General features: G+C 35.9%; 1 protein-coding gene across 1 annotated transcript in view; it reads left to right on the top strand.

Annotated features, from left to right (window-relative positions):
• RAB21 (RAB21, member RAS oncogene family) overlaps positions 1-18,485 on the top strand; it is a 34,554-nt gene extending 16,069 nt beyond the window's left edge. The window contains exons 4-7 of the mRNA XM_079938571.1: positions 2,100-2,163; positions 8,484-8,538; positions 9,045-9,133; positions 11,858-18,485. Coding sequence (XP_079794697.1) covers positions 2,100-2,163; positions 8,484-8,538; positions 9,045-9,133; positions 11,858-12,000 — 351 coding nt within the window. The 3' untranslated portion in view covers positions 12,001-18,485. The remainder of the gene's footprint in view (positions 1-2,099; positions 2,164-8,483; positions 8,539-9,044; positions 9,134-11,857) is intronic.
• Positions 18,486-18,751: the final 266 nt, after the last annotated feature.

Raw genomic sequence — 18,751 nt, 5'->3', positions numbered from 1 at the left:
TGGGCAAGTCCTCTGCTCCATGTGGTGTCAGTGGAGTCAGTCATGCAGCTGCATTGAACTGGGGGTTTGGCTGGGTGGGAACCTGGATCCAAGAGGGCCTGGTTTTCCTCCACATGGCCTCTCACTCCATTTGGTGTCTCATTCTCCAGTACTCTCTCCACATGCTCTCATTATTCCATATTCCAGCCAAAGCTTCTTATGTGACAGCTGGATCCCAAGAGTGTAGCTGCCTGACCTTCCTAAGGCTTTAGTCTGGAATTGGCATGGCATTAGTTCTGCCACATTCTCTTGGTCAAAGCAAGTTACAAGGCTAGCCCAGAGTCAAAGAGAGAGGAAATACTCTTGGCAAAGAATTGGTGACCATCTTTAACTCATTACAGAGTGTATGGGGGTAATGAATAGGATGCCTGTGGAGGGGGATCTGATTGCAGATGAATAACAAATTTTTAAAAAATTGGTTAGATTTAGTAGGTCTTGATACTATATGTACAGGGAGTAGGGTAATAACATAATTGGATTCTGGCATGTTTCCTTTGAAGTGATGAGGATGTACATTTTATACCAGTACTGTCAGATTTTTCTTATATGAAATCAACTAAGGGTGGAAGTTAAATGCTTCTCTGAACATGTTATACATATATGTGAGTGAAACAAAAAGATGGGACTGTACTAAGAAAAGTGTAGTTCAGTGCTATTATAAATTGTTGATTACCTTTGTTTTTATACAGATTTTGTGTTTACTACAGTTCCTTTGCATTCTTGCAGAGAATAGGCGTGTGACACTGTTACTTTGTGCATAGGAACATATGCACAGTAAATGCTTATCACACATATCTAATGTAATTTTTGTTATTTGTAGATGTGTGTGTATTTTTTTAGGAAGGTATATAAGTTCTGTGTCATTTGATTACATACGTACTAAATTCCATTACACAAAAATGAAAGTAGGTATCCCAAGTTGGTTCTTTATCCTGTTTTATGGTAATCAATATATTTAAAATCATGAGTTCAAAAGATTGCTTAATTTCAGGGACTTGCCTGGTGGTCCAGTGGTTAAGAATCCACCTTTTAATGCAGGGGACGTGGGTTCAGTCCCTGGTCAGGGAACTAAGATCCCACATGCCGCGGGGCAGCTAAGCCCGAGCGCTGTAACTACTGAGCCCGCACACTCTGGAGCCCACGCACCACAACTAGACAGCCCACGCACTGCAACAAAGAGCCTGTGTGCCACAACTGAGACCCGACACAGCAAAAGAGAGAGAGAGGGAAAGAAAGAAAGGAAGGAAGGAAGCCCAGCATTTAAAAAAAAAAAAAAAAACCTAATTTCAGTTTACTCCCCACGGTGCTTGCTGCTCTGCTCCATCCGTAGTGAAGAATCAGTTTGCCACTGGAGTCATTGTGCACCAGGGGCTCTCCACCAGGGGGCAGCAATGTCTAGAGACATCTTTGATTGTCCCATCTGGAGGATGGAACTGGTATCTAGTGGGTAGGAAGCCAGGGATACTGCTAAGCATCATACATTGCACAGGACAGTCCCTCACAACAAAGAACTATCTGAGCCAAAATATCAGTAGCGCTGAACTTGAAGAAACCTATCCTACGCCAAAGGATGAAATTTTATTTTACTCTTTTTGGTACCTATATACATTTTGTTTTCCTTTAAATGTGTGACACAGAAGCTCCTATGCCCTCTATTTGTGACCCAGTTGGGTTACAAAAGATTTTTAATTAAGCCCATGTTTTCTTAAGTCCAAAGTGATTCTCTATAAGCATCTATTATCAGAGGCTGGAATTGACATGCTTTTGCTTTGGTGAACAGCTTTGCTTGGATTTATGGGCAGTTATGAAAGTCTGTAATTAGAGATGCTTGTGTTTATTCTTATGTGTAGATATAGAGAGAAATCTTTCCATTGGATGTTTGTCTGTGTGTGTGGTTTGCGATATAAATGATCCTACAGTGAATCATTCCTAGTAACAACTAAACACATGGACTGTTTGACAAAATTTTGAGGTATTTTGACAGTGTTGAGTTTTGGAGTGTTGTAATGGTAGTCATTGTTACAGGATTTGTTTTAATATTTACTCTTTTGTGTACACAGGTTAAAAACTGGGTCAAAGAATTACGGAAGATGTTGGGAAATGAAATCTGTTTATGTATAGTTGGTAAGCATCATTACTTTTTAAAAATGTCCTTTGTTTCCTTAACACTTTATTAAAGAATAGTAAATCAGTAATTTTCATTTTAAAGTTACATGAAAAAAGAAGAGTGGTATTTTAGTATTTAATATTTTAGTATAATTTGGGATTTGGAAGTGATCTTTCAGGAGGTTCAGACATCTGTACTTCAAGGAATGCCTTTGGGGAGCAAGTGGGAAGCCCTAAACATGTAGGGCATCAAGTCCCCCAGCCTTGCTTCAACTTGACCCTTGGTTTTTCATCATAAGATTATTTTGGAAAAGAAGAGTTCAGCAACTACTTTACAATATAATTAAAATCAATGACTTAAGCTGTGTTCTTGTTCTGTATATTTAACTATACCCATTTTTGAGTTAAGAACAAATGTGACTCCAAAGATATAAGTAGATCATGATATACTAGACTGGAAAAATATCTTAAGAGGTAAAGTAAAACAACTCTAGAATTCACTCTTGGACTTCTGGCATTTCTCTTTGGTTTCCTTTTTCTTTAGAGTATCATTTCTATGATATAACAGCTAATTATTGGTCAATAAAGTGTTCCAGACACTATGCTGTGTACTCAGTGGACATTATCTCATGTAATCTTCACAACCCTATGAGGGTTTTGTAGAGGAAGCTGAGCCCTGGAGATACGTACTTAATAACTTGCTTAATATCATGCAACTATCAGAGATGGGATTCAAATCGAGTCATTCAGACTCCTCTGCTTATGATATTAATCCTTATGAATAGCCTCAGGTTGTTTTCTCTCTTCCTTTTTATGTAACTGATAAATGGCTTGGGAGAAACCAGGGTAGTTTTAGTGGAGGACGTAGAATGGAGTAGTCACCGTGGGCAAATTCTGCTTTTAGCCTTAAGAATTTTTTTGTTTTAACCTGAGTTTACATTTCTTGCATTTTGTCACCATTAGATTGGTAAACTTTACAGGTCCAGATCAGGGTGCAAGTTTTGGGAGAGGAACAGGAGCTGATCTGGCCTGCTTTTTAGTCTAGATGCTAGATGTTAGGCTAGATGATGGGAATATTTCAAACAAGAACACTGGAGTCGTAGACCACATAGGAGTTTGGGACCAAAGCTGCAGCTAGTCATTGGTAAGTTTGGCCTGCTTTTGTCTGTCTGGTATATTGGACTTACTGGGAGTGGAAGTGGTCATAGTAGGTGAATGACTAAAGATTTGATGATTTGGGATTCTGGTTATCTCTCAGAAGAGAGGAAGGAAGTAACACATTCTAAGAAACATAGCTAACATATTCTTAAGAAAGTCAAAGAAGGGATTTCCCTGGCAGTCCAGTGGTTAAGACTTCGCCTTCCAATGCAGGGGCTGTGGGTTCCTCCCTGGTTGGGGAGCTAAGATCCCACATGCCTTGGGGCCAAAAAACCAAAACATAAAATAGAGGCAATATTGTAACAAATTCAATAAAGGCTTTAAAAATGGTCCACATCAAAAAAATCTTTAAAAAAAAAAAGAAAGAAAAAAGGAAAGTCAAAGAAGCCTCAAGAACTTGTTACTTGACCAAGGTTACAAAGTAACATTTAAAATAGCTGGGTGGGAATTCCCTGGTGGTCCAGTGGTTAGTGCTAAGCACTTCCACTGCAGGGGGGCACGGGTTCAATCTCTGCTACCGGGACCAAGGATCCCACAAGCCTCGCAGCATGGCCAAAAAAAAAAAAAAAATTAGCTGGGTGAATAAACTTAGGATAATTAGCTTAAACTTTGTATTCTTCATGTTCATATTCTTAGAAGGTTTAGTAATATTGAAACTGGTAGCTTACTGCCCCCAAGTAGGGTTAGATACGTCTCATTTCATGTTATATAATGTTTATTAATGTTTGGTATAAAGTATAAAAGGCTCTCACTCTCCCTTTTCCGTTGGCAAGTGTGACATGGAATTCTATTTGTAATTCAGAGTTGGAAGAATTTTGAGAGCCCATTTACCACAAAAGGAAAATTTCACGAAGTTACCATATCTGTGTAACCAGTACATTAGAAGCCCCACCAGTACATTAGAAGCCCCCTTTCTTTTTTTCTTTTTTTTTTCTGTGCTCCTTTCTCATCCCAACACTACCCCAGTTGCCTTCTCCTCACCCCAGACATAATCCTGACTTTTTACTGAAGGGACTGGTTGTGTTCTGAATTTCAGAAAATAGGATCATGTGTGTATGGGAGCTATTTTGTCTGTTGTTTTGGCTTTACATTATGTTTACAAGATTCCTCTATGTTCTTGTATATAGTTGTACTTCATTTTACTCTCTTTGCTATCTAATACTTAATTCTATGAATATTCCACAGTTTATCCTTCTGCTGTTGATGGACATCTGCATAATTTTTTCCACGTCTTGATTTTCATTTCATTCTATATATGTTCAGTGTTTATTTTCTCTCCTGTTTTAAAACTAACTTCAAAATAATACTACCTCATAGCATTGTGATGAAGACTAAATAATGATTTGGAAAACACTTGGTATAGAGTAGGCATATGACAAATATTTGTTCCTTTCCCTTTACGCAAGACAGTCCTTCAAACATTTGAAGCCTACTTGGATGGTTCACCTAAAATCTTCCCTAAGTTTTCAACTGTTTGGGCTAACTTTCAGACATCCTCATCATCCTGATTATTTTTTCCTAGGTTTATTTCGGTGTATCAGTGTGTCTCCTACACTTGAAATGAATACTAGAATCCAAACATTGTTGACTCAATGTATACTATAGCTCTCTCTTTTTTTAAATCTTCTTACTGTCCTTCTACCAGCATTGCCCAAGATTGGATATACTTTTTAGCAGTCATGTCAACTCAATTTCTCTTTTACGTAGATTATAGTTAACAAAAATCAGAATTCCTTTTTTATAAGTATTGGTCTTCTGTCAGGCTTTCCCCATCTTCCTACATAACTAAATTATTTAAACCTAAGTGTAGGAATTTCAACTTGTCATAGGTTTCTGAATGTTTATGTTTGATATATAATCTACTAGCTTTTTCATGTGTAAATTAGATGCTGAACCTTCTAGGTCCTTATCTAAATCACTGATAATGTGTAAAGCAGGAAGAGAGAACTCTACTAGCAGACTTTTCCCTCTAGTTTTAGTTAATCCATTGATCAGCACGCTTGGCTGTGGTTGCTCTGTTTAATAGAGTATTTTGTTTCTAGTCTGTCCTTAATATTTGTATGTTTGTTAAACAACTATTTATTATTAATAATAGCTACCATTTATTGAGTGCCAATAAATGGTATTCTAAGTATTCTAAGTATTCTAAGAACTACACACTTATTTCATTTAAGCCTCCTGACAACACGGCAAGAAGGCATTGTTGCCATTTCCATTTTACACATGAGAAAATGGACTTAGAGAGCTTGATACTTCCCAAACTACATAGTATATAGAGATAGACCTGGGATTTTCATTTGGGTCTGTCTGCTACTTCAAGCCCATATACTTAACCAATAATGTATATTGCTGGCTATGTACCAGGCTTTGAGAATAATGTAGTGAATAAGTTAAAAAATAGATATGGTCCTTGTCTCCCCAGAGCTTATCATGTAGGGTGAGACAGAAAAACAAGCTCTTATTGTACATTATGATACATGCTATCAAGGGGTTGGGGGTGTGCTGTGATAGCACAGAAGCAAACCGAACTAAATTGGGGGAGTGGTGGTTAAGGGATTTCCGAAGCCAGCCAGGGTTGTGGTAGGAAATGTGTTAATTATCATGAGTTTAATTCTCTCATAACAGTATTGATTTTCCATTTGATCATTCACTGTCATTTTCCATTTGATCATTCACTGTGATGGCTGAAAAATACTCTATTGAACACATCCTATGTGCTAGACTTTTTACATATATCTTATTTTCACATTAACCTTGCAAAGTTTATTAGCTACATTTGTACAAAGTGAGACTAAGGGGTTAAGTAATTTGCCCCAAATCTTATAGTTTTGAAATGAGCCAGGACTTAAAAACAAGTTTTATCAGATTTAAAAATTTCTTTCCACTAGGCCACACAACATCCAGTCTAAGCAAAATAAAGTTCTAGCTCTTTATTGCTATTAGGCCGTCTGCCCTTAGCAATGGGTATATCCCTTCCGTGTTCTTAATTCAAATAGGTATTTTTAAAGAAGATAAAATTTTTAGTATTCTTAGCAGGATAGCCTTTTCCTCTCCTATAGCTTCCGTCAGCTTTCCCCCCTAGCCTTTATTGTACTATACTTTCAAGTAGGTGCTTACTTTGGTGGTTATTCTTATTTTCAGGTGTTGTAAGCCTATTAGAAAGTTCCCAATGTGGCTGCACAGTAGTATTGAAACAGATATGAGCCTCAACCACAAGCTTTAGCTCTCTTGCTTTTAAAAGAACATAGCTAAAAAGGTCTTGAACTTTGGAAAGGTGTCAGTCACTGACAGGCAGTTTTGTGACTTCGTCTGTGCTGTTAATCCATTATGAGCACTTAATTGTTCAAAGAAATAGTAGTTATTTAGTAGAGGGATTTTTTTTGTTTAAAATATTAATTATGTTATTAAAATAGCCATTTTAATAATAACTGGTTTTAGGGAACTCCCTGGCAGTCCATTGTTTAGGACTTGGCGCTTTCATTGCCGTGGCCTGGGTTCAATCCCTGGCTGGGGAACTAAGATCCCGCAAGCCGTGTGGCATGGCCAAAAGATTAAAAAACAAAAAAATACTGGCTTTATTAAAGTTTAGTTAAGTTTAAAATGCTGTTAAATAATAAAGCAGTGTCAATAATTTTCCCCAAATATTCATGTGAGGCAACAAGGTGATTGTCTACTTTCCCTATCCTCAGTTTTTAAAAATAGATGTTGGTAATTATGGTGGATTTTTAAAAAAGAGACATTAAAACTCTAACAAACCAACTCATAGGGTTTTAGTTAATTGCAACAAAAGTCTCCTTTGATCTGTAGGAGGCTGTTTTACCTTTTTACAGTGGCAGAATCTTGTGCCTCCATTTGTTGGAGCTGCCTGCCACTAGGTGGTGCTTTGTGCATTCTTCATAGCATGAAACAACTTATTCCACTGGTGACTGTTGGATATATTGGTTGTAATATTTAGCAAATTAAAATTTTATTGATAAAGTATAATGTGGGAAATCAGAACTGACATGTGTCTTCTTGCTGAGATAGGCTGATAACTGTTCAAAGAAGGAAGAGTTTATTACTGAATTTGTTAGTACCAGCTGAGCTTTAGTAATGTCTGCTTCCCTCCCTCAACCTTAGGCTATGGTGTCAGATCATTGCTTAAAGCTGCACGTAATTAGGTGCTCAGATTATTTGAGGTCTTCATATACAGAACCTCTGGGCTTGTACCTCTCAGTTCTAAGCATCGCATCTTTCATTGGGTGCTTACTTCAATACTTTATCTGAAATTGTCTTCTAGACTCTCTAAGGTCCTGAGAAAAAATGACCTTATTTACAAGGTTTCCTTTTTTACCCCTATAGGTCATAATAGAAGAAATGAAAATATTTGTTTAAAGTGTCCTTTCTTAGGGTATTTTTCCCCTTTTCTGTATGTTATTTCCATTGCCTTTAGCACTCTGTCCAGCCTACTTACCTTAATCTCTACTGTGTATATAATAAGGAATCTGCATTTTGCAGTTCCTACACTCTTGTTCTGGTGGCTTTATGGCATAATCTCAGTTTGGTTCCATTGTTTAAGGAGAGCTAAACTTATTTTCAGTAATTTAAAATCTGCATGATGTTCATACACTAAGTTGTCTCATGTTTTTAAAACAAATGTAGTTTCTTCCCCTGCAGTGGTGAAGTACTTCAAAAGCCATATCTTTTAATGCTTTCTTTAACCAGTTAATATCATCGAGAAAACCAAAATATTCTTAGGATCCAAGAGGCTAGCCTAATATATTTTCATGAACCATAATTATTGATTGGGGACCATTTACACTTGGCTAAGACTCATAGGTTTATCCTTAGGATTCCCTAGTGAATCTTAGTCCCATTTATACCCTAAATCAAAAATAGTGCTTATCTCTTTGGAAAAGTTATTTTCTCTGACAGAGGCTGCAGCTTCAGGAGGGATGTGCATTGAGCCATTTGAGGGAGGTTGAGGCATTCACCTTGACAGTCATGATCAGCCCTCATATCCAAATGTCCTGAAACCTTACAGTTTCAGGACATTTAGAAGGACATTTAGAAGTCTGGTGGGTGGGGATTTGTATTATTTTTCCAGATGATTAAAATGGCAATTGTATATTTAGAATTGGCTTAATTTCATTATAAAAATGAATCAATATTAAAGACTGGCATTTACATTTTCAAATTAGGTAATAAAATAGACTTGGAGAAGGAGAGACATGTTTCCATTCAAGAAGCAGAATCGTAAGTGTTATCCCTTCTCTTCCTTCCTTCAGTCACTCTCTGTAAGAAGTCTTCCTCTTTGCACAATGTACTTTACCATTTAGTTATTACTCAAACCTCTTAATATAGATTGAGCTAGTGGATTCAGTGAAGCGAGTTTACACTGGCAATTTCTGGCTTTTGGTGACATTTAAAGTTATTTCACTTTCACTTCTCTTTCTGGTTTCAGTAAAAAGTATTAAGAGTGATGCAAAAGAAAACCGTCATGGCCAAATAGTCAGTGAGTCACAAAAACTGAAGTATTTGGGTTGCAGATTAACTTAGAATAAAAGTCTTGTTTTATTCTTATTTAAAAGTTGATTCAATATATAGAAACGTCAAATGGTATATAATCTTAATTTCACTAAACCTGGGTTAATTAGTAATAAGTCACTAAAATTGCTATTGTAAAAAAAGTTCAAATGGCAGTCATGACAAAAACATGAAACATATTTTTACTTCAATTACTGATGTTACTTTTTTTTAAGGTATGCAGAATCTGTGGGAGCGAAACATTATCATACTTCAGCCAAACAGAACAAAGGAATTGAGGAACTTTTTCTTGACCTTTGTAAAAGTAGGTATATGGCTCTTTTTAAAATATTGGTAATATTTCGGAGTGATTGTTTTTAATTTATTTATTTTATTTATTTATTTTTGGCTGCATTGGGTCTTCGTTGCTGCGCGCGGGCTTTCTCTAGTTGCGTCGGGTGGGGGCTACTCTTCATTGCAGTGCACGGGCTTCTCATTGCGGTGGCTTCTCTTGTTGTGGAGCACGGGTTCTAGGTGCGCGGGCTTCAGTAGTTGTGGCTTGCGGGCTCTAGAGCACAGGATCAGTAGTTGTGGCGCACAGGCTTAGTTGCTCCGTGGCATGTGGGATCTTCTGGGACCAGGGCTCGAACCCGTGTCCCCTGCATTGGCAGGCAGAGTCTTAACCACTGCGCCACCAGGGAAGCCCCTGGGGTGATGTTTTACAGTTTCCATTTTGACCATATTGATGATTTGTCGCATCGACCAGTATTATTATTTACTTAGTATCTTTAACTCATTTTTTGAAGCTTAAATACCTTCTTTAGCCCTATTTCAAGTAGTAATCAATGGTTATGAAATCTTATGTGTAGTATTTGCTAAATACATATTAAAATATATGCATTACTATTAAAAATAAAAATGGAAGGGGAATGGACAGAATAAAACAGATTTAAGAGTTGTAACAACCTTTTGCAGTGGATGGACCTTATTTGGATCCTAATTTGACAAACTAGTGAAAAAGAACATTTGTGAAACAATTGGGACTATATGAACACTCACCGGATATTGATATTAAGAAATTATTGTAAATTTTTTTAGGCGTGGTTATTGTGTAGTGGTTATGCTTAAAAAAAGAATTATTTTTTAAAATGTTTTTATCTTTTAGAAATCATATTAAAATAATTTATGAATAAAATTATGTATCTGGGATTTGATTTAAAATAATGGTAGGGATGATTGCCAAGTATGGATGAAATTGTGTGATGGACATACAGATTTTCATTATGCTCTTCTTTCTACTTTTATATATGTTTGAGCTTTTCCATATTAAAAAAAGAGAAAGGAAAATGTTTATTATATACAATCTGAAAGTCATTTCTCATATCACCAATAGAATGTATACTATACTTAGGAAAACCCTATTCTATAGAATAATGGATTGAAATGATTTTGTCAAATTATATTCCTTATAGTTATAGACCTCAGAATGATGGTTTTTTGCTCTAAAAAAATGTACATATATACAAACTTTGAAGTAAATTTCAGTTTTATGTAAGCCTGAAGATCATTCATAATTCTTCTAGAGTGTTAATTCTCTAAATGTGGTCCTGCAATCAGCAGCATTAGCATCACTTGAGAGTATGTTAGAAGTGCAAATTCTTGGGCCTTACCCCAAACCTACTGAATCAGAATCTCTGGAGGTGGTGCCCAGAATCTGTGTTTCAATCCCTCATTATGATTCTGATGCATACTAAAATTTGAGAACCACTGCTGTACATATCAGTCACTAGGAGATCTTGTTAAAATGCATAATTTGATAAAATGGGTCTGATGTGGGCCTGAGCTTCTCTTTACTAACAGACACCCAAGCGGTAATGACACTAGTACTCAGACCATACTTTGAGTACTGAGGTTCTAGATCAGTGGCTTATAAATGTTATATATCATATCTTTATATAAAAGAATTGAATATTCTCTATACATTTATTTTAAAAATTATAGAACATGTATAAGTACTTATGATTTTCCATATTGTAAAATATACATTAAAAAAAAAGAAATTTTGAAAGGTTAAGGAAAAATAAATTGAAGTTTTTCTAATTTTACCTCAGTGGATTATCCCGTATACCTCAATTTGGAAACCATTGTTCAAGAGCAATCTCTGGACTCAAGTTTAAGAAACCTTATTCTGTTTTAAGGACTCTCTTTTCTTTCCTCATCTTTTCAGATATGTATTTTGCAACTATTTACTCCTAGTCTGTGTCTTATATTCTCATTTTTCTTAACTGTCTCTCAAAGAGCTGAAGTTCTAAATTTTAATGAGGTCTGATTTATCAGGTTTTCTGTATGAGTCATGTTTTTTGTCTTACATGAGAAACCTTTGGTAACTCAAAGTCATAAAGATTTTCTTCTACAGAGATTTCCTCCTGTGTTTTCTTCTAGAAATTTGTTTTACATTTAAGACTGTAATTAATTTTTTGTTAATTTTCACATATGGTGGGAAGTATAGATTGAACTTTTATTTTTTACACGTAAATGTCCAGTTCCAGTACTATCTCTTGAAAAGATTGTGCTGGACCACACAATCACCAGTATCTCACTGTCATCATTCGAGTAACTTCTACTGTATCTTTAAATCAGATAGTGTGAGTCCTCCAGCTTTGTTCTTCCTCTTTCATCTTAAACTCTTTTGTTCTTTCAAATGTTATTTGGTTAAAAGTTTACATGACTTACTGAAGAATAAATCTTGTACCCTAAATATTGCTTGTACTTGGAACAATTTGACCTTCTTTGACGTATTTCTAAGTATAATTGGAAAATCTTAAGGATGACACTTGTATACAGTCATCTGTTTAAATCAAAACCTTTTTTTCTTTGGTGATGTCACTGTGGCTGTTATACAACTGGACAAGTACGCTTGCTATTAATTTTATCTAGTTTCCTTGTTGGTTGAAAGTCAGAAATAGCTATCATGGTGGTAAACTGAAATTATAGAAACAGAAAACGCCAATTGTGGTCCTAAATAATTTCTGCTTTCTCCCTCTCTTAGGGATGATAGAAACGGCACAAGTGGATGAAAGGGCAAAAGGCAATGGCTCCAGTCAACCAGGAGCTGCAAGGCGAGGTGTACAAATTATTGATGATGAACCTCAAGCCCAGAGCGGTGGCGGAGGGTGCTGTTCTTCTGGATAACTGTTCACCCCTAAGGAATAAAATAACAAACTGTGGATCCTTGCCCTCAACACAAAGACTGCCATATTCCAAGTCACATTATTTTACCAATGGAATTAGAGAGTTAACAGTATTTTAAATTACGTTTATAACACTGCAGAGACCTTAAGTGCTAAACTTAGTGGGGTTCGTGACCAGAGAATTGGCATTTTCTACACATGTTAACAAAGCAGTTACCAATGGCCTTTTTACATATTTTTTTTCTTTAACAAGGAGTAATATGCATGTAGAAAAGACCTACTTAAAGGCTTCATTTATATTCTTTTAAATCAAATCTTTATTTAATAACTTATATATGTTGTTGGAATGGTATACATTTTTGCAGTCCTTTGTATTTTGTGGTAGTTTGAATTGTATCACTTCTAAACAGCAAACTGTTTTTCTTTTTTTTAAAATTAGCAGATACCTGAAGTACTATTTTTGCAGGGTTTGCACAGGCCCCTAACTGTCTACTACACTTTGATATAATCTATATTCATCCTGTATGCTGAGCTGATAAAATACATTGTAAATTACATATTAAATATTTTATCTGCTTTTACAAGCGCAAGGTGCAAAAATATATACAGTAGTCTCATTGATGACTGTAAAGTGAATTAACATTTGGTGATAATGTCTAAGCTTTTTGACTCTGATCATAGCTCCCCTTCACTTTTGTCTTAACTTGAAAGTGGCGTGTTTAAATTTTCTCATATACTTTACTTGAATTATTGCTGTTGTCACATTTTTTGCCTCTGTAAATCCATCTTGGTTTGGGTGGGGTTTTTTTTGTTCTTTTGTGGGGGGTTTTTTTGTTTGTTTTTTGTTTTCTGGGTTTTTTGTTTGGATAAAAGAGATGACTTCTGCTCATTTTGCTTTAGAATGGTTACCTTAGAAGTATTTGAGTGGAGCATGCTGAGTTTCACTGCTGCAAGGCTTTAGTTTTCTCTTAGGCTTTATGTGAGATGGACTCATTGGTAGGAGAAGAGAGGAAGAAGTCCCAGATAGTAGCCACTCACCAAGACTCATTCATACAGCATGTTAGTGGTAGCTTCTCCTCCACAGGCAGCACTTTTAGATCCTTTGTGAGCAAGCTGTTTCTGGTCACTGCTTGCCAGAGATGAACACAGAAAGCTTTGTTTCATTTTATAAGAGCTATCCTTCTGAGTTTCTTTGAAGGGAAACATTTCATGTAATGAAGTTATAGCAAACACTGGAAAGATTTATTATAAAATTATATTCTTGTATACTTTGTAAATTAGTCTCTCATTAAGTTTTTTTTTTTTTTTTTCTTTCTTTAAGCATAGGACTGATAGAATAGAATCAGGCACTGCTCATAGAAGGAACACAAATTGTGGAAATTAACAAATTGTTCTTGTGCTAATATATATATTTTTCCATTTCTGTCATGCTTGGAAAACTAGTAAATGTTACGTCTAAGATAAAATGGAATGGTTCCTGGATTTACTTCTTATAAGATGCAGTAGTATACAATAAAGTTGTTAGCATGAGCAATTAAAAGAATATAATGAGGTTATAGTTACTAAAGAAGTAACTTTCCCAGATGGGTTAAAGTTGAATAAATTGACACCTTGATGTTATGATATTAGAATTTTAACTTAGTATTAAGTATTCTATAAGGCCTCATTTTACCTTCCTTAATTATTGTCCTTGTCAAACTCAACACACTGCTTCTCCACTGTGTGTGTTTAGGGAGGGCGGAGTGGAAAGAGTCTTCAGGAAGATAAGCTAAAATTGTCTGTGTAGTCTCTTGGTTTCCTGTGAAGTTACTGTTTATGCAGGAGGTGGAGGGAGGCAGGGGAAATCATGAGTACAGATAAAAGAAAAAATTGTTTTTGCCCTCCTGGTTCTTTCAGTGGTAGTAAAGAAAGCCTTGTCATTTCTACTGTTGTAGATGTAGATGGGAAAGAAGCTCTTCTCCATTGGAGTGAAGTATGTTTTTAAAACTAATTAGACATGAAATTGAACTTTATTCCAAAAAATAAAATCATAAAGCCTGATAATTGGAGAGTTGTACTCTCGATTTTTGACCCTATATTAATGATATAAAAGTCCAGATAGAAACCTCTGCTCCAGAGTTGCCAGATAATTATTGATATGGTAGAACCACTCTCGATGTTTTGTTTTATTTATTTATTTTTTCTTTACTCTTCTTTGGTTTCTGTGTACCTTTCTTTTTCTTTGCGGTACGCAGGCCTCTCACTGTTGTGGTCTCTCCCATTGCGAAGCACAGGCTCCGGACGCGCAGGCTCAGCGGCCATGGCTCACGGGCCCAGCCGCTCCGCAGCATGTGGGATCTCATGGACCGGGGCACGAACCCGCGTCCCCTGCATCGGCAGGTGGACTCTCGACCACCGCACCACCAGGGAAGCCCTATATGTACCCTTCTTCACCTCAAGCATTTCATTCTTCTTTTTTAACCTGTAATTTAAACTAATTCAGTAGCAACAATAGATAATATGTATACCTGACCTTGCTCTGAAGCCTAGAAGGTCTTTAGATAGGAATAGGGTGAAAGGGTAATGAAAGAGGACCAATCAATTGCAGCATGTATACAAAGGAAAGATAAATGATAAACCAAGGCTGAGGAAGTTTTTCTGATACTTTCTTCACCTTTCTAATACCTATCTTTTGTGTTCCTGTCCTTATAATTGTGCTATTAGGAAGAAGACACAAGTTATCGTGTTGTGTATTAAAAGTAGTAGGTAGATAGAACCAATATATTTTTCAACTAGTAAGTGTATACTCTTCGTATATATAATTAAAAATTGGTTTAAGTAGTCATTAGGAAGGTATCTGAATATTTAAAGTATACAATCACTGTTTCTGTAATGATGCGTATTCTGCTTCTTGTTTTACATTGTGATTATAGAGGAAGATTATTGTTTTTAAATATATTGCAACAATTTTGGGGTAAACAGTAATCTGAAAAGAAACAAGCATCACATTACCATATGAAATATGAGTGTTTGAATTTCTTTTCTTCTGGGGTTATCTCCTGAAAATAGCCTAAAGCTGTGGCTGTTACAGCTAAATTGAAATCTTATAAAAAATATTAGCCATATATTATTAGTGATTACTTTTTATTTGGCATTAAAATAACAGAAGAATGATATTTCATTTTTAGATTTTCAGTAAGAAAAAGTAAAATTTGAGAAATAGACAAGGAGGGTAGTAAGAAGTAGAATGAAAGGTAGATAGGAAATTCTACAACCTGACAATTTTTAAAATCATTTTAAATACTACATTACTTTTATCAGATGGTTTCTAAATAAGGCAAGTTATGCATTGTGCCAAATATTTAGAACATTAAAAAAATGAATTGTTATACTGTTTATTTCTTTTAATACATAATTTGCAATTTTCTATATTATAAATGCTACCAGGGGTCTAGATCATTGATCTTATATTATTTTCAGATAATATAACTTACATTTATAATTACCACTTACGTCTAGAAGGGTTTGACTTGTGCCTTTGACTTTTGAAATTTATCTTTTGACTTCTGTTTGCCATTATAGTTTTCAGTCTTTTTAGTGTGACAAAGAGGGAATACATAATTTGTGACCATTTAAAATGTTGAGATCTTCTAGAAAAGGGTTTAGATAGTAATGACCAGCAAGAGCCTTACAGTAATTTCTAAAGATATAGAGACTAAGTAGATCCTTAAGTATTCTTTTCTAAATTATAAAATGCATTACCTAGATTTTAATAATTAAAAGCTGGGATTCATTGAACATAACACATTTATTTGATTTTATAGTAGGCATTGATTCTAGTAAGTTGCTGTTCTGTAGTTTTTTATCAACCAAACAGAGGAATATATTTGGTGTTGTGGACTAAAATTCATGCTACACCTACGTCTGACTTGGATGGCTTTTCCCTTTTCAAAAAAACTAATTACAATTCTGAGCAAACTTTCCTAAATGTAAGTATTTTAGTATTAATCATATGTAATGAGAAAAATTTAGAAATACTCTTAAGAGTTTCCAATTTTAAGCAAAAGTACTTTGCTTCTAAACAAATATCACTTTGATAGATCTTTAGCACTGCTTGGGCTATCTGGGATTTATATATCATCTGTTTTCTAAGGAAGCTGAGTGTGCTTTTGAGTGTTAACCTTTCTGCAGTAGATAATGAACATGGCATGTTACATGGCCCACCCAGAAAGAATCTTATCTTAAAGCATCTTGTCCTCTCCAGAATACTGCACATATTTCCAAGTACATTGCATTAAAGCCAAAGGATGAGCCTGCCTACTTAAATGACCTTTATTCCCACTGAATCAGTTCTCACTTTGATTTTGATACTTCCTGGCAACTGAATCATTTATCATCAGATACTCAAGAAAAAGCTAATATGATTTCCTTAAATTTGAACTTATGTAGAGCAATGAGAGAAAGGTGAGGGACAGCAGGGATAAAGTATGATGTTGTTGAAAAACAGAACAGTGGTATTTGCTAAACTGTATCTTCAGTGGTAGCAAGCTCTTTTAAGGAAACCATCTTATGTAGTACTTCCTAGAAGTATAAAATTTCCTCAGTTTGTGTTTAATTACCTAAGTAAGACTATATTCTAGGAAAAAATAAAAAATACAGATTATTATAGAAGTGCCCCTAGTGTACCCCCTCCCAAATGGTAACTATTGCTCTATAGTGTATACTCTTCAATCACTTTTTCTTTATGCATTTATATACATATATATTTACCTATAGAAATACATAATTTTGTGCATTTAAAATTTTTACATAAATTGTGTCTTACTATGCATATGTTTTGCAACTTGCTTTTTTTCTTACCAATATGTCTAGGCGCTCTTATGTGAATATATACACTTTCATTTCTCCCAAATCTCTTTGGGTGTATTTTGTCTTTTTATATAACTTCTGACTCTCCATAAAACCTTCCCCAGGAACTTCCCTGGCTGTCCATTGGTTAGGAGTCCATGCTCCCAAGGCACGGGGCATGGGTTCGATCCTTGGTGGGGGAACTGGGGTCCCACATGCCACGTGGCCTAAAAGAAAAAAAAAACTTCCCCAAAGGAATCTGGTCAATTAGGTGGAGTTCACTGGAATCATAGAATTTAAATGCCAGCCAGTGCTTACCTTAGACAGAGCCAGGGTCTCTTAAGCATGTGAGTCAGGAAATTAGAAAGGCATCTGCCTACAATTCATTTGAAGTATTTTACTTTTGGCCCCCTGTTGACTGACTAATATATAAAATTCAGGAATTTAGCAGATTTTTCTTTATTCAGAATAGGTTTTTACTTGAGGGAAGAAGGAAAAAGAGGGAAGGTATAGTTGATAGGAAAAGAGGACAGGGCAAACTAAAACGAGTCTTTATACAACTTTGAGCAGTTACGTAACACAAGACTTCATGCTACCAAAAATTAAGACTTGTTTGATCTGTGCCTTTAATATATAATAAAAAATGAAAGTCCCTCTTCAGATGTCTCCCCACCATCTCACATCCCTCTTTAGAGGGATTGTTAACAATTTGGTATGTGTCTGTATCTCATATATAAATGTTTTAATTTATATTTGGCCTTTATAAAATTTCAATTCCCTGAAAGCAATTTCTACCCTATGTCAAATTCTGTCCTCAATCAACTGACCAACTTTCCAAGAACAAACCTGAATCATACCTTTTTTTTTTTAAATTAGTTTTATTTATTTATTTATTTTTGGCTGTGTTGGGTCTTCGTTGCTGCACGCGGGCTTTCTCTAGTTGCGGCGAGCGGGGGCTACTCTTCATTGAGGTGTGCAGGCTTCTCATTGCAGTGGCTTCTCGTTGCAGTGGCTTCTCGTTGTGGAGCATGGGCTGTAGGTGCATGGGCTTCAGTAGTTGTGGCACACGGGTTCAGTAGTTGTGGCTCTCGGGCTCTAGAGCGCAGGCTCAGTAGTTAATAGCACACGGGCTTAGTTGCTCCATGGCATGTGGGATCTTCCCGGACCAGGGCCCGAACTCATGTCCCCTGCATTGGCAGGCAGATTCTTAACCACTGTGCCACCAGGGAAGCCCAGAATCATACCTTTTTAAAGAAAGTTAAATCAGTGGTAACATTTCTTGAACTAGAAGTTAACTACCTGACTCTTAAGATGTTTTATGTTTATCGTAAATTAAGCTTAAGGAGTAACTGTAGCATTCTGGGGAAGTCAAATCAAATTTTCAGTTTCTGCCCCCTGTGGAAATGGTGCTGGTAAAAAGGGGTGAGGAAGTCCAAAGTCCTTGATACCCATGTAATTCTGGGTTGGCTCATTCTCTTGGTATATTTTCCTGCTTGGGGAGCATTGCAGTGTCCTCAGCAATTACTTTATGAGTACTTCTCTGCGCTGTCAAGGCTATAGCTTAGCATGTGAGTGCTGTGACACAAAGTTAAATGTATGTGCTCCAGAACAACAAATTTATTCATATTTAACTTTTAGTGAAAATAATTCAGAAAGCAAGTTAAGCACAAGTTTACATGATTTTGTTAATTGTTTCCATATGGTATTTAAAAAAATTTAAAAGATGTTCTGCTCATCATGACTGTTCTATCAATTTCATTCATTAATTGAGTGCCCAGAACATACACAGGGGAACCAGACCTCCTTTACAGTGAGAGCTTGGAGATGGGGAACTGATTACCATTGCCCATAGTCTAGGATGTAGATAGTTTATCTGTGGATATGAGGTCAGCCAAACACACATGTTCACATTCTGTATTTGATTA

This window comes from Stenella coeruleoalba (genome assembly GCF_951394435.1).
Source record: "Stenella coeruleoalba genome assembly, chromosome: 11".
Classification (NCBI taxonomy): domain Eukaryota; kingdom Metazoa; phylum Chordata; class Mammalia; order Artiodactyla; family Delphinidae; genus Stenella; species Stenella coeruleoalba.
The sequence above is the reverse complement of the archived record's forward strand: the minus strand, read 5'-3'. Positions and strand labels throughout refer to the sequence as shown.